Source organism: Pleurodeles waltl, chromosome 3_1 (assembly GCF_031143425.1).
Source record: "Pleurodeles waltl isolate 20211129_DDA chromosome 3_1, aPleWal1.hap1.20221129, whole genome shotgun sequence".
Lineage (NCBI taxonomy): Eukaryota > Metazoa > Chordata > Amphibia > Caudata > Salamandridae > Pleurodeles > Pleurodeles waltl.
In genome coordinates this window covers 270,701,872-270,722,804 of record NC_090440.1, presented here as the reverse complement: position 1 = coordinate 270,722,804, position 20,933 = coordinate 270,701,872, and the positions used below count along the sequence as shown (strand labels likewise).

General features: G+C 45.3%; 1 protein-coding gene across 2 annotated transcripts in view; it reads left to right on the top strand.

Annotated features, from left to right (window-relative positions):
• Nucleotides 1-20,933, top strand: part of THSD4 (thrombospondin type 1 domain containing 4) — a 1,878,668-nt gene that overhangs the window by 337,211 nt on the left and 1,520,524 nt on the right. For both annotated transcript variants that reach the window (XM_069222360.1, XM_069222359.1), the window contains exon 4: nucleotides 19,151-19,590. In XM_069222360.1, the coding sequence (XP_069078461.1) occupies nucleotides 19,151-19,590 (440 nt within the window). The remainder of the gene's footprint in view (nucleotides 1-19,150; nucleotides 19,591-20,933) is intronic.

The window sequence follows — 20,933 nt, the reverse complement described above, 5'->3', positions numbered from 1 at the left end:
CCACAACCCTCCTTCTCTCACTTGATGACTCAGAGGGCATTTGACTGGGTGGACTGGCAATTCATTCACACGACCCTTTTGAAGACTGGCCTGGGCTGCCATATGATGGCCTACCTGCTGGCCAACTTCAGCTCTCCGACCTCTCATATTAGGGGCGATGGCACCCTCTCCCCCCAAAGACTCTTGACAGGGGCATTAAGCAGGGATGCCCACTGTCTCCCCTTATTGTTGTGCTCATGATGGCGTCACTGGTTCACCATCTTGAAACAAATCCTGGGATCCAAGGGCTTGAGGTGAATGCAGGAATTTATAAACTAGCATTATTTGCAGACAATGTATTGTGCTTTATCACATGCAGGGACATGTCCTCGTCCTTGTTTTTGGATGAACTAAAACACTTCAAAGTGGCATCAGGTACCAAGATGGGGACATGCTAGACAGGCAGATGTGCTGACAGCATTTCCCGCTGTCCACTGCAGATGAGTTTTGTCTTAACCAACTTATTCACTGGACTAACACACCATTGATGACATTTATTGGTAGCAGAGTCAAAAAACTTCTAAAACAAATCTTCACCCAGGGAAAACCTAAGAAGGGCATCACTCGCCTAAATGCAGCATTGGTTGGTCTCTCCCAACTCCAGAGACATCATTATCAGTCATGCTGGGAGCAGGATCTGGGGACTGCCATTGCCGTCAATACTTGTCAGCAGCTCTGGGCGCGCATGGCCAGGACACCCATCTGTCTGCCAAACAAGGCTTATGCCTACAAAATCCTCACAAGATGGTATTTCACCCCGATGTGGATTCATGCCATGGTCGGAACATCTGATGTTTGTTTGAAGAAGCTGCAAAACTAGGGGCACTTACCTGCATCTGTGGTGTACTGTACAGATGTAACACACTTCTGGTCAGAGGTGCTCCTTTTGATTCGTCACATTTGTTCAGTGATTCTGTTGATGGAGTCTCATACTCCTCCTGGGTGATGCTGGGAAGGATTCTGTTTATCTTCATGCTGCACTTAGGAGTAAGCTGCTTTCATTTTTCGTCTTGACTGCATGTTTTAACATAGCCCACACTTGGGAGAACCCTTGCCCGCCGAGTTTATCATAGTGGTGGTCTAAAATATGGCATATATATGCTATGGAACGCTTGACTGCAGTAGTTGCTGACAGGATGTATAAGTTTGAACGAACCTGGCTGCCTTTTAGGATTATGTGAAGAGGGTTAGGATGGGGTGAATCCAGCTATCACAATAGGGATATCATAGGACCGACCTAGTTGGAAGGACTTTAGTTATCAGATGAAGGGTCTGGCAGGAAGTAGGGAGTGTCCTTATGAAGGGTCATGGACCAAGTGTCTTTATGCAACAATGCTTTGTGTGCTTGATGTCTACAGGCCCGCCAATCGGGCTGTCCTCCTAGTCGCCTATCCCCCCTGGACATACTGGAACTTCCCCTTTTCCATGTTTGTTTCTTATATTCCATAAAGCCCAATAAAAATATGTTTTAGAAAAAAAAAGATATTTAATTATTGCCATTCGTTGGTTTGAACAGGAAGTCTGGGTTAGAGAGCTAGGCTCATGAGAGAAGTGAAAATAACCCGAGGGGCAATGAAAGCAAGAGAAAATATGAACAGTAGTAAATGAAGCTCGATATTAAAAAATTCAATTTGACCTCATGGGGTAAAATGTTGGACAATAATAGCCGCTGTGCAGAAAGAATGAAGCTTTCGTCAAAACAGCGACCACTGTGCAGCAGGACAGAAATGATATTCACCAGCGAACCTTCAAGGAGTCCCAGCGTTCATGCAGTCTCATGCGGTATGGGAGAGTTAAGTTTGCCATGAATGCAAGCTACCTGCCAGTTCAAAGTTGCACAGAATGTTCTTTTCATATTGTATTCTAGAGAGGTTGCTTCGAGAACTGGATCCCAAAACTCCAACTCAGTGCCATAAAGTTTCCTATATGGTTCTCTCCTTGGAACCAGCTCACAAGATCTCATCTCCTTCAGGGTACAGAGGTTCTCAACATACAAAGTGTTTCTAACCACCTGGTACTGATGGCTTCTATGTGGTTCTCTATTCCTAGTCCTTACTACTTCTGTATGGGTCAAGTTCCTTTCTTAGTAGACAACAGCTGTTCCCAGGTTTGCAGTCTGTAAATGCGACAGCGAGGTCAGCTATGCTACTGGCAAGGCCAGTTCTGCCTACGTCTGTGACAGCAGACCTGCCAACCTTGGAAACTTTTCCTCAGTGTGATCATGCAGCTAATTCACATTCGTTGTGAGATGGTCCTGTTATTGCCTTCTGCTCAATATCATACTAAACATCAGACATAATTTGGCCCCTCCCTGCCACATAATTCCAATGGAACATGCTCATGAGTAAGGGACATCATCCATATTTAGCTATTGTTGCATAGTTGTTGTTTGCAGGAAGAGGCTCTGGCTGGCAAAATTTGAAACACATCCTTGAGTGAATGATGTTTCCCCTGACGTCAATCAACAGTGAAAATAAATAAAATATTACACTACACGCTTGTGCACATGTACTCCAAATGTATTTATTCTTTCGTGATTTTAAAAGCCATTACTTCTGACATTCTGGGTTATTATTTCGAGAAAAAGAATCATTAGTGTTGGTACGTGAACATATCTTCACCAAAATATATTGCCTCGTTATCAGTGAGGTAATAGGGTGCAGGGGAGATGGGAATGAATGGGACACTAGTTAAAATATAGATGTAAACCAAAAGCCTCCCTTTTCGTTCGGTGCATCTCAGTGGCACGGGAAAGTAAATCTTCTAGCTCTTAGCAGTCAACCACGGGGTCACGCACTCCTACTTTCTACCCAGTCAGACATCTTAGGTCCCAAATCTCACACATGCAGAGATCCTAGCCACGAGGAACTCCCTCCAAACATATTTCTTCAGAGCAGCAGCAGCAAAAAATAAATAAAAATGAAAGCATTATGTTTATTATATGAGTGCTCCTCCAGTCACTACATTCTTTCTAGTAAGTTTTCAGATTAGACGATACTAAAATATCACTGGTGAATTAATAAAATCGAATTTATCTCTGCTTCAATTATTACTACCTGTGGGAGGAAAATGTGCCAGTTGTATTGAACATGTTAGAAAATCTACTAGCTGATTTGCCCATTGTTTGTAGCTCCAGTCATGGTGAAATAAATTGACCCAATTCATAGAAATATTTAAGTTAATTGCTGGTAGGATTCAAATCAAACTTACTATTTTCACTAAGTGAGGCCTGCAAAGTGCTGCTGCGGTGCACGACATGCTGCCGCTTGCTTCTTGTCAGTCTATGACTAGAGGCCTGCTGCGCACTGTGCTGAGGTGGGCTAAAACTTGGGGAGGATGCAGATCTATTGGTCCAACTTGGGACACGTGATGCTTCAATGTGGCCAAGGAGGGATGGGCAAATTTATTTCCAAACCCTACTCGCACTGTCATTGGTAGCACTGCCTTGTGGAATTTACCCTGAGGCAGGGATCTACCCCGGTTGTTTCTGGTGCTACGTACCTCCATAAGGTGGGCAATGGGTGCCGAATTAAGTGTATGTTGCACATGGTACAATCCAGCCAGTCACCCGCGTCACCAGTGTTGCTTTTTCCTGCACAAATGAGTACAAAGTTGCCTATTTGTGTGCCCAATCTGGCAAAACTGAGTTTGGGGTGTGAAATTACTGTATGATATTGGCTCTTCACCGGGAAAACGTGTGAAGTGAGCCTATATTGTGTGACACACTTTGCCACCGTGTGAGTTGGCAGGTATGGGACAGTGATTCTCATAGAGGCAGGAAGTTTCTTTTTCTGTGCATTACCAGTGAAAACTCTAGTACTACTTCCAAAATCAAATTCCACTCAAGTGCTTTGGTTAACATTTTAGCAGCTCAGCAATCACCTCTCTACTCTATCTACGGCCCACTAGTAGCTCATAAATCGTTTTGCACACATTTCAATACTGATCGGTGTGTGTCTTTACAAAAAGACAAGAAACAATGTAAAATAAAGGGCTTCCGATCACCCCCTTAACAAAGTTAAAGTAGCAGAATAAGTGCATCCCTCTAACTCTGATTCCCTTACCTAATTCTCTAGAACACCCTGAGCCGTGCTAATTCAGGGAGCATCAAGAAGGCATGGAGAGAGACCCCGGAATTATAATAGCAAGATGTTTAATACCATAATATATAATGCTGGAATCATCAATGTATCATGTAGAGCAGGATACAAACTCCTATGGCCAATCTGAGTAAACATTTTAATTGGTTTAGGACACTATACTTCATTGCTCTTCATTTGCTGCCACCTAGGTCTAATTGCTCCTTATTTAGTTCTTCAGATATTATTGGTGCTTTATGTCCTACGCACACATGTATAGTCCCTAGCATGCTCATCTCTGTTACACACTAGAGAAAATACAACATGACAGTGGAGTCTGCCAGGTACTTCTGGCTTATGTCGGACATAATTTAATGCTTTACAACTCTGCATGTTACCCTAAGGTCTTGCCTTTATATCAAATCAATGTAGATGTATTAGGAGGCCAACGTTAAAAAAGGAAATGCAGTCAATCAATCAATCGGATTTGTAATGCGCACTACTCACCCGTGAGTGTCTCAAGGTGCTGAGGAGGGGAGGGGGAAAAGGTGGGTGGGGGGGAGGGGCTGCTACTGCCCGAACAGCCAGGTCTTGAGAAGTTTCCTGAAGGTAAGGAGGTCTTTGGTCTGGCGCAGGTGGGTGGGAAGAGTGTTCCACGTTTTGGCGGTGAGGTGTGAAAATGATCTACTACCGGTTGTAGTTCTGCGGATGAGTGGGACGGTTGTGAGGGCGAGGTCAGCAGAGCAGAGATGCCGGGTCGGGGTGTAGAAGGAGAGTTGTTTGTTGAGTTATTCTGGTCCGGTGTTGTGCAGTGCTTTGTGAGCGTGGGTGAGGAGTTTGAAGGTGATTCTCTTGTTGACTGGGAGCCAGTGCAGGTTTTTCAGGTGGTCTGTGATGTGGCGGGGGATGTCCAGGATGAGGCGTGCAGAGGCGTTCTGGATGTGTTGCAGCCTCTTCTGGAGTTTGGCCGTGGTTCCTGCATAGAGGGCATTGACATAGTCCAGTTTGCTGCTTACGAGGGCTTGGGTGACTGTTCTTCTGGTTTCGGTGGGTATCCATTTGTAGATCTTTCGGAGGCGTTCTGGATGTGTTGCAGCCTCTTCTGGAGTTTGGCCGTGGTTCCTGCATAGAGGGCATTGCCATAGTCCAGTTTGCTGCTTACGAGGGCTTGGGAGACTGTTCTTCTGGTTTCAGTGGGTATCCATTTGTAGATCTTTCGGAGCACGCGGAGGGTGTTGAAGCAGACGGAGGAGATGGCGTTGATTTGCTGGGTCATGGATAGTGAGGAGTCCAAGATGAATCCTAGGTTGCGTGCGTGGTCAGTGGGAGTTGGAGCAGTTCCGAGAGTGGCAGGCCACCAGGAGTCATCCCATGTGGAGGGGTGGAGCCAAAGATAAGGACTTCCATCTTGTCCGAATTGAGTTTGAGGCAGCTGCTCTTTATCCATTCGGTGATGGCCTTCATTCCTTCGTGGAGGTAGGTCTTGGCGGAGTCCTTGGTGAGGGAGAGGATCAGCTGGGTGTCGTCTGCATATGAGATGATGTTTAGGTTGTGGGCTTGGGCGATGTTAGCGAGCGGGCCATGTAGATGTTGAAGACGGTCAGGCTGAGGGACGAACCCTGGACTACATACACCGCAGATGATTTTGGTGGCCTCTGAGCGGAATGGGGGGAGGTGGACTCTCTGGGTTCTGCCAGTGAGAAAGGAGGTGACCCAGTCCAGGGCTCTGTCGCGGATTCCAGCATTGCTGAGGCGTGAGCGCAGGGTGGGGTGGCAGACGGTGTTGAACGCTGCCAAGAGGTCCAGGAAGACGAGGGCTGAGGTTTCGTCGCTGTCCAGTATGGTTCTGATGTCGCCGGTGGTGGCGATTAGGGCAGTTACAGTGCTGTGGTTGCTGCAGAATCCGGATTGGGAAGGGTCCAGGGTGCGGTTCTCCTCTAGGAAGCGGGTTAGTTGTCTGTTGACGGCCTTCTCGATGCCTTTTGCCGGGAAGGGAAGCAGGGAGATAGGCCAGAAGTTCTTGAGGTACTTTGGGTCTGCCTTGGGTTTTTTGAGGAGGGTGTTGATCTCGGCGTGTTTCCAGCTCTCCAGGAAGGTGGCGGACTCAAAGGAGCTGTTGATGATCTTCCGTAGACGGAGCTTGCTTTGTTGAGGATGTGGTGAGGGCAGGGGTCAGATGGAGAGCCAGAGTGGATGGGGTTCATGATTTCGATGGTGTCGTTGTCTTTGACAGGGGTCAAGGAGAGCAGGAGGTTGGTCGGAGGTGAATCTGTGGTGTTCGTGGTTGCCGGGGGGGTCTGGGTGCTGAAGCTGTCGTGAATGTCTGAAATCTTGCAGTGGAAGTAGGAGGCTAGGGAGTCGCAGAGGTCTTGGGATGGGGGGATGTTGTTGACATTGGAGCTGGGGTTGGAGAGTTCCTTCACCATGTTGAAGAGCTCCTTGTGGCTGTGTGCATTGTTGTGGATTCGGTCTTTGACGGCGGTTCTTTTGGCGGCTCGGATGAGTTGATGGTGTCTGTGGATGGCGTTTTTGAAGTCTGTGTGGTTGGCCAGAGTTTGATCATGGCACCACTTTCTTTTGAGTCTTCGGGAGCTTTGCTTAGAGTCGTGGAGGTCAGCGGTAAACCAGAAGGCCTTTCTGTTGGTGCGTCTATTGGATCGATTCTTGATTGGGGCGAGCGTATTGGCACAGGTGTTGACCCATTGCCTGAAGTTGCGGTCAACTGCATCAGTGTCGAAGGTGTCGATGGGTAGTGTTAGAAATGGGGTCTTTGGATGACAGTCAGGTTACCCCCTGTTCAAGCAAGGACCCTCACTCTAGTCAGGGTAAAAGAGAATCACCCTCAGCTAACCCCTGCTTACCCCCTTGGTAGCTTGGCAGAGCAGTAGGCTTAACTTCAGAGCGCTAGGTGTAAAGTATTTGTACCAACACACACAGTAACTTAATGAAAACACTACAAAATGACACAACACCGGTTTAGAAAAATAGGAAATATTTATCTAAACAAAACAAGACCAAAACGAAAAAAATCCGACAAACACAAGTCAAGTTATGAATTTTTAAAGATTAAACTCAAAAATAGCGCTTAGAAACAAAAATGCTTCGATGAGATGTTAACACGGCATCGTGACGGAGTCGTTCCCAACAAGCGGAAACCAGCGGCGCCGGACACGGAGTCGTGTAGACCCCCAAGTTGAGTACCTTTGGTGAAGAGTGAAAACAAGCCGATGTACGAAGTCGGGAATCGCGGCTTCTGTGCGAAACATTGAATCCGTGCACTTCGAGCGGCGTCGGTCACGACGTGGTGCGGCGACTTCCATGGAGTCGCGGATTTCAGCGGGGCTGCTGCGGTGTCGGGCCTGCGAAGAGCGTCGCGTTCCAGCGAAGGAGTGCGGCATCGGGTACAGGCGGCGTTACCGGATACGGCAGTGGCGTCGGTCCGGAGTCGTCCGAAGTCGATTTCCTTGGATTTCCATCAGCTTTCCTTTCAAGGGCCCAGGAACTGGATAGGGCACCACTTGTCAGAGCAGGAGTCTCTCCAGAGACTCCAGGTGCTGGCAGAGAGAAGTCTTTGCTGTCCCTGAGACTTCAAACAACAGGAGGCAAACTCTAACTCAAGCCCTTGGAGATTTCTTCACAAGATGGAAGGCACACAAAGTCCAGTCTTTGCCCTCTTACTCTGGCAGAAGCAGCACTGTAGGAAAGTTCCACAAAGCACAGTCACAGGCAGGGCAGCACTTCTTCCTCAGCTATCAGCTCTTTTCCAGGCAGAGGTTCCTCTTGGTTCCAGAAGTGTTTCTAAAGTCTGTAGATTTGGGTGCCATTCTTATACCCATTTTAGTCTTTGAAGTCACCTTTCTTCAAAGGGGACTCACACCTACTTGTGAAATCCTGCCTTGCCCAGGCAAGGCCTCAGACACACACCAGGGGGTTGGAGTCTGCATTGTCAGAGGCAAGCACAGTCCTTTCAAATGAGAGTGACCACTCCACTCCTCCCTCCTAGCAGAGATGGCTAATCAGGAAATGCAGGTTACACCCCAGCTCCCTTTTTGTCACTGTCTGGTGTGAGGTGAAAAACAACCCAACTGTCAAACTGACCCAGACAGGGAATCCACAAACACGGCAGAGTCACAGAATGGTTTAAGCAAGAAAATGCTCACTTTCTAAAAGTGGCATTTTCAAACGCACAATCTCAAAATCAACGTTACTAAAGGTAGGTAGGTTCTGGGAGAGGGTTGCCATAAGTTGGTCTTCAGTGACCTTGTTCCAACTGTGGTGGGGGATCCGTTGTGGATGGTGGTGTGTTGTGGGTTTCATGAAGGAGAAGTGGTCTGTCCGGTGGAGTTCGGTGGTGTGGCTGAAAGAGACGTGTTTGCTGGCGGAGAAAATAGGGTTGAGTGTGTGCCCTGCAGAGTAGGTTGGTGCCGTGACAAGCTGTTTGAGGCTGAGGTTGGAGTGGTTGTCGAGGAGGGTGGCAGTGTTGTTGTCTTTGGTGTTCTCGAGGAGGAAGTTTAAAGTCTCCGAGGAGTATGTAGTCAGTGGATGCGAGAGTGTGCGTGCTGATGATGTTGGTAATGGAGTCACTGAACTGCTGTCGTGGGCCAGGGGGCCTGGAGATGAGGTCCCTCAAAGGGTGGTGTTTGTGTCAGTGTGGATTTGGAAGTGCAGGAGTTCGGCGGTGCTGAGGTTGTCTTCGGTGTTGGTCGCGATTCTGAGGGTGTTCTTAGGGATGATGGTGATGCCTCCTCCTGGTTTGTTGGAGCGGTCCCTGTGCGTGATCTTGTAGCCGTCCGAGATGGCTATGGCGATGTCAGGCACTGAGGAGGGGTTCATCCAGGTCTCAGTCAGGAAGACGACGTCTGAGGAGGCTGAGTCAAGTGGATTCCCTGGCTCTACTGCGTGCTTATGGACGGTGTTGAGGAGGATACATGGGAGATGTTTGCGTCCTGCCTTGGTGGATGTGTCGTTGGCGTGGAGGCTGGTGAAGGTGCAGTTCCGGCAGGGGAAGGGTCCGCAGGTGGTCTGTGGGGAGGTTTGAAGGCAGGCGGGAAGGCGGCCGCGTTAAGGGTGCAGAGGGTGGCGGCGTCGTAGGCCACAATTAAGTAGGGAGGTGGGGGATGAGAAGACAGCTGGGAGGTGGGAGGGGGATGAAAAACAGTGCGGGAAAGGGGGCGGAGCCGAAAAAGGGGGCAGGGTTGAAAAAGGGGGTGGGGCCACGGGGACAGCAGCGGGGGAGAAGGAGAGGGGGTGAGTGAAAGTGAGAGAGAGAGCAGAGTGAGAGAGAAACAAGGAAAAGGAGCACTAAGGGACAGGAGTGGAGCAGAGAGCAGAGCAAAGCAAAGCAAAGGAAGGAGAGAGGCAGAAGGTAACCTAGTAGGAAAGCAGAGTCCCACTAGACACCAGGGATGAGGTGCAGGCAGAAGCCTGTGGGTGGAGGAGGGCCTAGAACTCCTGGCAGGGGTCCAGAGTTCAGAGGAGCCAGGGAAAGGGCTATACTTAGATGGTGGAGCCACGGGAGGCAGAGCAATGCACTGACCAGGTCAGTGTATTGCTCAGCCTACCAGTGTTGATCAACCATGCAGGGCTTAGGGACTGGTTAGTAATCAGCGAGCCGTACGACTGCCAAAAGAAAATGAAAAGTCAGAATATAGGTTAGGAGAGATAAAAAGTCCTGCAATATTGAAAATAAGCTGATCCTCAAACGTGCTAAAGGTCATTGTGTGAACTAGTTAGATAAAACATGTTAAAAAGGTCCGACACTCTGCAATCAAAGCTTGCAAGCATGATGACAGTGTTACCATCAAAACTGTAATCTTTGTGATGAAAATCAAGGACGATTATTAAAACATATTGAGGGCTAATAATAATTGCACTGCCATAGACAATATTGTAATGACAAAGACAAAACATTATTCTTGACCTCAACTCTTAGAGCTAATGTTCAATAGCAAAGCATCTGAAGCAACCTTCTGAATTGTTTCAAGGCCATGCCTCCATTAGGCATGCTGGAGGGGCTTGGGTGAGTTCACTTAGGGGAAAATACACCTGCCCTTTTTGAGGCGTCTTATTACAAAAGATTTGCCATGTCCCATTTGGGATTACTTTCAATGATTTCATCGTTGATTTTATGTTGTATGCACGTTCTAATGACATTTGCAGGAAAGTTCATGAATACATTGATAGTAAATTAAACTACGAAATTCTATGTCAAGCGGTGGATTATTTATTTTTCAGGTTGATATATTGTGTTAGGTCTGGCATCATTGGTGTGGTTTTCCCCCTAACCTTTCAACTTCAGATCTCCTGTTTTGCTGACTTCTCTTTTGCTGGCTTTAGAACTCTGCACACTTTACCACTGCTAACCTGTACTAAAGTGCTTGTACCCTCTCCTTAAATCATGGTAAGATTGGCTTATACCCAATTGGTGTATTCAATTTACTTGTAAGTCCCTAGTGAGATGGCACTACCTATACCCAGGGCCTGTAAGTTAAATGATACTAGAATGCCCGTAGCACTGACTGTACCAGCCACTTAAGTGACACTTTAAACCTTTCTTAGGCATGCCATTGCATCCTGCCTGTGCACTTTTAAACTTCCATTTGGACCTGGTAAAACAAACCTTTTGTCAGGCCCAGACCTTCCTTTTAATACATATGCCACCCCTAGGGTAAGCCCTGGACAGCCCAGAGAACAGTGTATCTAAAGAGTTGGACATGTGCTTTTAAGTTTTACATGTCCTGGAAGGCTTACCTCTCCCATAAATTAGCATTGGACTTATCTTATTACATTTAATACGCTGTAATTTCCAAATGGGAGCAGAAGGCCAGTTCATATTTGGTGTCTTTTATAATTATAGTGAAAAATCCTAAATTATGATGAAGTCAGATTTTAGATTATACTTTTGAAAATGCCGCTGTTAGACAATTGGCATTTTACTGCCTTAGCCGTTTGGTGCCTGCAGCCTGTCTCTGGGTCCCATGACTGGGTGTAGTTTACAATTGGGTTTTGTTATTCCTTCCAGACAGCTGCACACAACAGAGAGCTTAGGTGTGCCTGGATGAGCTATCACTGGTAGAATTGGAGGGATGAGCTGAGTATAGCCCCAATTAAACTTGAATAGGCTTTGTGCTACCTCCACACAAAGGACAGGAAAGGAAGGGAACCTGTGCACTTCAAGGGCATGCCTCTAAAAATGTTCCCCCCACTTCAAAGGCACAACTGGGTATAAATACTGGACTTCAGACCCCAGCACTTCTGTACCCTTCTAGATCTGTGAGCACTCTGCCAGGAAGAAGAGCTGCTGTGCTGCTGAAAGGATGCCATTCTGCTGGAATGCTGTATTGAAGAGATGCTGCCCTGCTGTGCTAACCTGCCCTGCTACCTGCTGCTGAGTGAGGATTGGACCTGCATCTGTTGAACCTAGGATCCCAAAGTGAATCAAAGCGCCAGTTTGCTGGCCTCGTAACTTGGGCCTCAGGAACAGAAGGCTTGAACCCAGCACCTGTACTGTGGCATCTGTGTACCCTACTAATTGTTCCCACCCTAGTCCAAGATACTTGGAAGCAGGCTTAAGGAGCTCTGCCAGCCTTTGTGGATCCAGTGGAACCAATGCATCCACCCTCCTGCACGGCGCAACCCCAAGCAGAATCAACACATTGCCCCTGCTGCATGGACTTGTACCGCTGCAAAGTCCTGGGTTCGTCGCATCCTGTTATCTCATTAGAACCACCACTGCATGATGCATTCTTGGCACAGGCCCTCACATCTCTTGCCAATGGCAGCCTAGACAATGATGCTGGGATCTGCATCTCAGCCTCACAGCTCCTTGGAACTGATACATCACCCCACTATGTGACACATCCCCGAGGCCAGACTTCGCATCACAAGCTATTGTAGATGTGATCCTCAATGATGATGCAGGACCTCACACCGCAGCCTTGTTGCATATTGGAACCGACGCATCACTCTGGCTGCTTGACAGATCTTCAATGTTGAACTTCAGGACGCTCTCCAGCAAACCAGGATTTAAGGTGCTTTGTTCAGTAGACCTAACTTGTCCCTATAGCTGGTCCAGGCTCCATCGCTGTCAGCCTGAACTTGTGACTTTGTCACGGTCCAGTGCAACCAGATATTCACATTTGTCGCTTTGTGCTTTTTGGTGCTATTTTCTCTGAAACATTTAAAATTACATATCTCCAGTTCCACTGATTGGATTTTTGTTGTTTTCGTCTTGTTTCATTTACTAAAAATAACTAAGAATTGCTTGATTTTTCTAACTTGGTGTGAATTACTTTTTGTGTAGGGTTTTCACTTTATTACTGTTAGACGTGTGCACACATATTTTATATTCTGCCTCTAAATTAAGACTAACAGCTCTGTGCCAAGCAACCAGAGGACTGAGCACAAGTTAACACAGGGTTGGTTGGTGCCTCATCTTGACAAGGATTGTGGTTGCTGCTTGGCCAGGGTTCATACTCCACTCAACCAAAAATTAGATTCACCAAATCACAGTGCATACTTGTAGTAACTACTCCACAGACGCATTACAAAGCTTCTTGTCTTTATTAATAAAGTTGGCACTCTCTAACATGGTGTCCTCTTCCCCAGACATCAGGCAACTACCAGTGAGTAGAGCCCACTAAACATAATTCTACGTAGAACTTGGATAACACAGGAATTCTGTTGAGACATTGTGAGAGCTTGCTTAGATTATAACAGTACTACTAACCGTGTCTTTGTAGAGTCTACTTTTAGACCCAAGAGCTACTGGACACCTGCTTGGGTAGGACTAGCCAGTCAGCTTCTTCATCTTGCTTACATGCATTTTTTGAAGTAAATGTTATTTTTCTTATTTTTTCTATTCACAAAATAGCGCTTCAGAGAGAACAAGGAAATGAACAGGCAGAAGTTAGAGAAGGTATCGTTAAGACAGTTTACAAGTCATTTGTATTTTTGCTGGGTCTGTCAGGAGGAGGAACATACAGTTAAAAAGACTGCTTGCATAAAAACATAAGTGTTAAACTTACTGTGGGTTTTTGTTAAAAAATGAGCGTTCCATATTTGGGGCCACGGCAATCTCATATTCCTTCCTCAATGTCTGTTTATGGTAACCGCACTGATAAGCGAAAGGTTTCTCTTGTGTTTGCAATGTGTTATTTCAAAAAGACACGTTCGAGGCCTACAGGTCAAAATAATGATAAATATATGTTTTCCTATAGCACACCCTGTGAGAGCCTATCCCTCATTAAATGACAAGAGATAGTATCACTTCATAAATATCCTTAGTGGAGTTACTGGAAAACTTCCTCCTGTTCCATATATAATACACACCTTCGTAACTTCACAAGAAGATTTTTGACGTTAAGTAGGCATCTGCCACGTAAAAAAAGAGCATCTATGCAACATCTAGAACTGAATGCTGGATTCAGGAATTGTGAATGTCATTGTGGGGCAGAAGCACAGCTGGGTGTGTTGTGCCCTACTTCTAAAGGTGAAGCGGCAGGCTCCAAAAATTAGTTTGAGCCCCTGCACATATGCATTTATTTTTCTAAACTAAGCACTGTGAAGTGCATGTTCTAGGTTGTAGCTTCCAGGGGTGTTACACACCCCAATATATTTACCGTCTGATAAATAGTTTGGTACAGGTGCTTTCAGTTGGGTATGGTGAGGTGTCTGTCAGATTTCACCTGAGATTTTTGCATGCACACACTGACAAAAACTAACACACTCTCATCTCTGGAAAGTCCTAAAAAATGCTGGTTATTTAACGAAATATTGTTTCTCTCACTTATTACTCCCAACAATCCGCATTTCTCTCCCTTTCACTGCCCCTTAAGTCCCTCTCATGCAACCTGCTTGTCAGTATGATGTATTTTAACATTATATGCCAGCATGATTGTTGGGAAATTTGAAGCTCACACAACCCCCAGTCTTACTAACCAACCTACGCCCCTGAGCATGTTCTTTTTACAGTGAGACCACATTAGAGAACAAGCATTACAGTGGAGAGTGCCGATAGTCCATAGAGAAAGAATATGTACATATAAAGTGCTCAAAACTTCAGAGGAAAGCTGCATATTGCTTTCTTTAATATGCACTCCAGTAGTTTATTGGCGTAGAAACTGTGTCTGAGCAATAAGTTTCAGCGGGAAGTAGCCACTTTTTTTAGCATTTATCCAATTTGCTGTTGCAATTATTTTATATGGAAAATTGAGTAAAACGGATCGACGTCCAAAACACATTTTCAATGAAAGACATCTGTTTGTACTTTGCAAATGGCATTATTTAGAAAGCTATAGTTATTTTCAGTCCATTTGCTTGGGTTGTTTATTGCTACAGAAATACGACTATGCAGGAGCAGGTCTTGGGTTAAGAAACTGTATTTATAGTTAATTGAGTAGATATTAATTCACATTAAGGGCATGGTGTGCATGGTACACTGTGCTTTTGTGCATTATTTGAACCGCAATAAGTTATTCCTTTTTACATACTCTTGGGTTGTAACACGTGAGGGAATATTTCAAGGCACGTTGTTCCTTGACATAATGTTTAGCTCGGTCTAATTGTTCAATTTACGGTGTTCAAAGAATTCAGCAGTGACAGCTGTGAAGTGACCAAGAAGTGTTCCTCAGAAAATAGTGGGACCCGCAGAGCGTTGTTAAAGGGGATCATATGTGCCTTTGGGGGCTGAAACAATGTATTCGGAACCAATGTCACATTGGAGGGGGGCCCCTCCTCACTGACAATGCGAGCCGCGACTGCCAATGTGTCCGGCCAAGCCACTACTATGTAGATAAGCCATACCTCTTCAATGGAGGTAAAGTCTTACATGAGTGGGGCATGCACCTCCATGGCTAAGGGTAATGAAGGTGGGATTACACTCATCATCAGAACATTAATACCAGACAGTGTGGGGATGAAGCATATCTCCATTGCTGCATTTTGCGTGTGAGGGGGACAACCAGAAGTTGTGTGGGGATCTTCTGAGTGATTCATGAGAGAAGCGTGGAGGAGGTTGGGGTGATGAGTAAAGTAAGGCACTTCGACAGGAAGTTGAGCGAAATTGAAATGGCTTGTGGAAGCTGGGAGCCTACGTCTATAGAGGCATACTATATACTTGTAACTTACATAGCAATAGGTTGAACATTGGAAACACTTTATTGAACATACTATGGTGCTTGTTGAAGAAACAATTTTATATCTTTCTGGAGAGCTCATATTAATAACCTGAATTAACTAGATCAAACGGGAATCCGTAATTTATACATACTCGTCTATGGCTGTTGCCTGAGCACATACTTTTATTTGTGAGTGTTGTCAGGCAAAAAAGCAACAAGGAATTAATAGCACTAAGAGCATTTCTACTGGCATACTTGTGTGGAGTGAAAACATTATTTTGGGTAAAGAGAACTAGGGAGAATACTAACGGTCATGGGCAAACATAAGCAGCTAGTGCTAATCCCACTGAGCTACTTCCCCAGTTTTTGAGTGGCAGGGCATTAAACTATGGGCTAGTGAAATCAGAAAAGTCCCACCTGAATTCCAGTGGCTGAATGCATTAAAAATCAATAAAATAAACTTGGGGAAATGGGGTAAAAAACAGCACACGCTAAAGAGAAAAGCAATAAACAGTACAAGGGTCTAACATTCTACGATGTCAAAGACTGCTGTGGCTTCTCTTTCCTTCTTCTGGACTTCCTACAAGTATCACTTATGCTAGTATGCACTGCCCGATCTGGTAACAAAACTAGTATCTGTCTTGAGGGTGGTACGAGTTAAGTGTTCAGTGAGTCAAATTAAACAGGAAACAGCAGACTATTTATGAAAGAGAAGTGAGGAATTCTTTGCTATTGGCGTGTGTTAGACCTGGCATCCTTGAGGTGAGCTCCCCTAACATTTTGCCTCTTCTTCCCGAGTTGTTACTCTGGGCACTTTACGACTGCTGGCCAGTGCTCCCTATGTGAAATTACATTTGTAATTGGCTTTTCCATGATAGGCGTATTTGATTTACTAGTAAGTCCCTAGTAAAGTGCACTAGAGGTGCCTAGGTCTTGTAAATCAAACGCTACTAGTGGGCCTGAAGCACTGATTGTGCCACCCAGATGAGTATCCCTGTAAACATGGCTCAGACCTGCCACTGCAGAGTCAGTGTGTGCAGTTTTAAACTGCTGATTCAACTTGTTGCTAGCCTAAACCTTTCCTTTTTATACATATAAGGCACCCCTTAGGTAGGCCCTAGGTAGCCCCATGGGCAGGGTGCAGTGTATGTTAAAGGTGGGACATGTACTGATGTGTTTTACATGTCATAACAGTGAACTACTGCCAAATTTGGTTTTCACAGTTGAAAGGCCTATCTCTCTCATAGGTTAGCATAGGGGCTGCCTTGAAATATTCTTAAAGTGCAGTTTCCCTTTAGGGGCAGATAGAAATTTAGAGTTTGGGGTCTCTGAACTCACAATTTAAAAATACATCTTTTAGTGAAGTTGGTTTTTAGATTGTTAATTTGAAAATGCCACATGTAGAAAGTAAGCATTTTGTTGCTTTAACCATTCTGTGACTCTGCCTGTTTGTGTATTCCCTGTCTGGATCAGACTGACAGTTGGGCTGTTTGTGATTCTCTTCTAGACAGTGATACAAAGGGAGCTGGGGTGTACCCTGCATATCCTGATGAGCCATCTGGGCTAGAGTGGAGGGAGGAGTGGTCACTTACACCTGAATTAGATTTGCCTGGCCTAACACAATGCAGCTCCAACTCCCTGGTGTGTGTCTGGGGCCTGGCCTGGGCAAGGCAGGATCCTGTAAACAACAGAGACTTGTCTTTGAAGTTGGGCAACTTCAAAGACAGAAAGGGGAAGAGCTGAGGAGAAGTGCTGCTCATGTCTGTGACTGTGATTTGTTAGGCTATCCTACAGTTGCTGCTTCTTCCTGTGAAAGGGGACAAAGACTGGACTTTGTGGTATATTCCTGCTTTACAAGAATCTCCCAAGGGCTTGGACTGAGCTTGCCTCCTGTTCTTGAAGCCTCAGGGGCAGCAAAGGCTTCACCAACCAGTCTCTGAGTCTGCATGCTGTGGACTCTGGCCTGTCAGAGGGTGCCATTCCAGTTCCTGGGACCCTGACAGTGAATTTCTGGTAAAATCCTGTGAAACGACACTGTGAAGCTTCGGAAGGACGCTGCTGCACGGAACCTGTGATGCCGCCTGCACCTGAAGCTGTGGATCTTGCCGAAGTGCGACAACCACACCAACATCACAGGCCCCGCGTCACTGATGCCACTGACATCCCCAGAACTCACAGGATCAGAGTGTCATAGCACTGGTGTTCGTGACACCTGACTCCGTCGCACCACCTGAGACCCTGTGATGTGACCACAACCCTGTGAGGTCACCCCACAGCATTGTGACTTCACTGGACTTCAACTTTGCCAGAGGTGTCCGGGGACGGACTCCCCGCAACCTACGCTGCCTCACCTCCACTGCTTCGCAGCAAGGACCCAACACCTCTTTGTGACGCCTCCGCTCCTTCGTCTCCCAGCACCAGAACCACCGCCTCCTCAGATCCAGCGATGCGTCGCTCCCTGACTCCATGCAGCCTGTTTTGCTAAGGTACTGTACCTGGGGGTACCTGCCATTCCGTAAATTGCGCCAGTGGCATCTCATTGTGGGAAGCGACTCTGTCACAAAGCCGCTTAACATCAAAGCATTGGTGCTTCTAGGCACTATTTTGTGTTTTTAATTACTAAAGTCATATTTTTAATTCTGTATTGTGGATTTCTATTGTATTTGGTCTTGTTCTACTTAGATAAATATTTACTATTTTTCTAAACCTGTGTGGTGTCCATTTTGTAGTGTTTCATTGTATTAGTGTGTGTGTCGGTACAAATACTTTACACATTTCTTCTGAGATAAGCCTTTCTGCTCATGCCAATCTACCAAGGGGGTGAGCGGTCTTAACCAAGTATGTTTCTCTTTTGCCCTGACTAGAGTGAGGGTCCTTGCTTGGATATGGGGTAACCCAACTGCCACCAAAGACCCAGTTTCTAACAGCGTGGTGCTAAACGTTCTGAAGAAGTGAAGCTAAAATAAAATGCTGTACCAAAGCCATTGTGAATGAAGATTATTAATGAAATTATATCTACGTTTTGTGGGACATTTTTTCTTATTTAATTCTGGTGCTACAAATATTCTTTTTTGTATGTTCAACAAACGCAATGAACTCTGAGGGCACCACAAAGGGATAAGGCATTTTGTTGCCACATGCTCCAAAACAAGGGCTCTAAAACTGAAATCATTAGTTCTCTGTTTCAACATCCCTCACTCCCCTTTCCTATATAGATAATTTTTTTCTAGATTCCTTTACACATCCAGTTACCATATGATTAGGTGCACTATTCATCATGTACCCCTGGAATAATGTATCAATTCCACTGCCACTGCTGTGTCTTTTCAGTTGCTCAATATAAGCAAAAGTCCATCTTCATCTTCCTTTGTATGGAGTCACTCCTTTGATCAATAGTTATTAGTAAATTGAATTACTGCAATAGCCTCACAAATATTGACTCCCAATATGACTAATGCTCCCTTGACAAAGTCCTTCATTTCCTACCAACAGTTACAATGACTGTCTACTTATTACAGGGACACTATAATGTACTCACCCTGTTGTTCAAACTCCATTCATGGCAAGGCTCCTGTTTACCTATCACCACTTAGATCTCAGTCCACTCTTCCCCTCATCATTATGACAAAAATCCACACGGGCGCTGTAACAAGCTCCCTGTATTTCATTGCATTTCAGGCCTTCAAAACTGTTTGGCACACTTCTTTAGAACAGTGAATTTGAAAGGTCACTTTTTCAAACTCGAAGACTAGAAAATATCCTCTTAATAATTCATCTGTTTATCAAATGTTTTTTGCTCTAAGTCTGTCAGACCAAAAATAAATACTGAAATTCATAGCAAAAATTTATGCGAAGAATATTGAAAACTCAGAATCACATTGGCTGGAATTTTAATTTGATTGTCTGCGTTTCCAGGTCCCACACAGGATAGAACAGCAAAGGGATGCCCCTGAAGAAAACAGTTCTGGGATACCAGGTACGTGGGGCAACTGGGGTCCCTGGTCAGCCTGCTCTAGAAGCTGCAGTGGTGGAGTTATGGAACAAACACGACCCTGCCTTTCTGCCTCTCACCAAGAAAGAAGTAACCCAAGGCCTGCACAGCAGTACTCTGATATGGAAAGGTCTCTTCCCAATCCACATTCACGTCATCGGGAAGACATACAGAAGCCCTTCTCCGGGCCTGTCATCTCAGCTATTCGCTCATCTGTTCCACTGCACATAAGGGATGAACATGTGAAGGCCAGTTTACAGGCTTCAGTTTCAGGTGACCGAAACAGCAGCCATTCTAGCAGAGGCACCCAAAGGGACAGTCGACATTCTCAGACTGAAGGACACATTCCAAAATCTGAAAGACGGTAATGTTGCATTTATATAAATATATATACATATATATACAAATATTGTTCTGCTTAGTGTTTAACGAATGTTACTTTTCATGACAGATTACAAACTGGAAATATTAAATTAATACTCGGTATTTACTCTCGCCAGCTCGGAATACTAATAACATCCTCACATGCCCATAGCAATTAAACAAGCATTGGTAAATGCATTAGGTTTCGCCTATGTGATTAATAATAAGCTATTTTTTGTTGGAAGTTGTAGATTAGTTTGAAGTTGTGCGATATAAGTTACTGAAACGTGTTGATTAAAGTGTGCTACAAAACCACCATGCAAGTCTTGAAAAGAAACATAAACATCAAAGCGTGTGCCTCATTAGTCCAATGCTCAATGGAAATTAAGCATGTGAAAACATGTGAAAGCCGTGCACGAATTAAAAAGAAGATATTCAATCGTACCATATGGGGTTCAAGATTTTTTTGTTACACGGATGCTGAGAACTAAAATGACTGTCAGATTGTCTGCGTCTCACATATTAACGTAAACGTAAAACTTCCATCCCCTGTTTATAAAAGGTGGCAACTAAACTTTCAGCGTGTTTCGTGAAAATCATAAAGTGCCTCATGTTAGTTGAGAAATTCCCTGAAAAGTGTGGTGAAGCTTACCTGGTGTGCAGAAAGATGAAGAGTGCTCCTATGGTATCATGTTTAGTACTCATCCATTTAAAAACAGAATGCCGTAAGTGATATAAAGATAAGACTAAATATCCAGAACAATGTCGTGTTATCCAGGTCACCTATTGCAAAATGGTCTAATTTGGCAGGAAGGCATTCCTGTCATTCCCCCCACGTGGCTTATGGGAGCCAATGTGTATGAACGCTGCATTTGTGCACCAGCCAAGAAACGCCCCTGACTGCAGGTCTCAGATGTGAATTGGGATTGTGGTGCAGATTTGAAAGGAATGCTTTGAAACTTGAAAATGTGTGGCCATGTTTCCATAAACCCATACCATGAGGAAGAAACCATAGCGTGGTTCAGGAAAGCCATGAAGCCTATGCAGAGAGCCTTTCAAAAACACACAACGTCCAAGCAGCTGTGGTGAGCACAAGCAGGGAGCTCTTCAAAAACATGCGGTGCGCAGACTGCGGTCTGACCACAGGCAGGGAGCACTTCAAAAACATGCGGTGCCCAAGCAGCCATTCTGACCTGATATACTGCTCCTCCAAATGTAGGCCGACAGAAAATGCAGCCCAAGCATCATGGAAAAAAAGTGACTGCCAAGAGTTTTAGTAGAGGTTTAGTATGCACTACTTTTTATAAAGTGGTAGAGAACAAGGATGCATGTTTAATCTGCAGA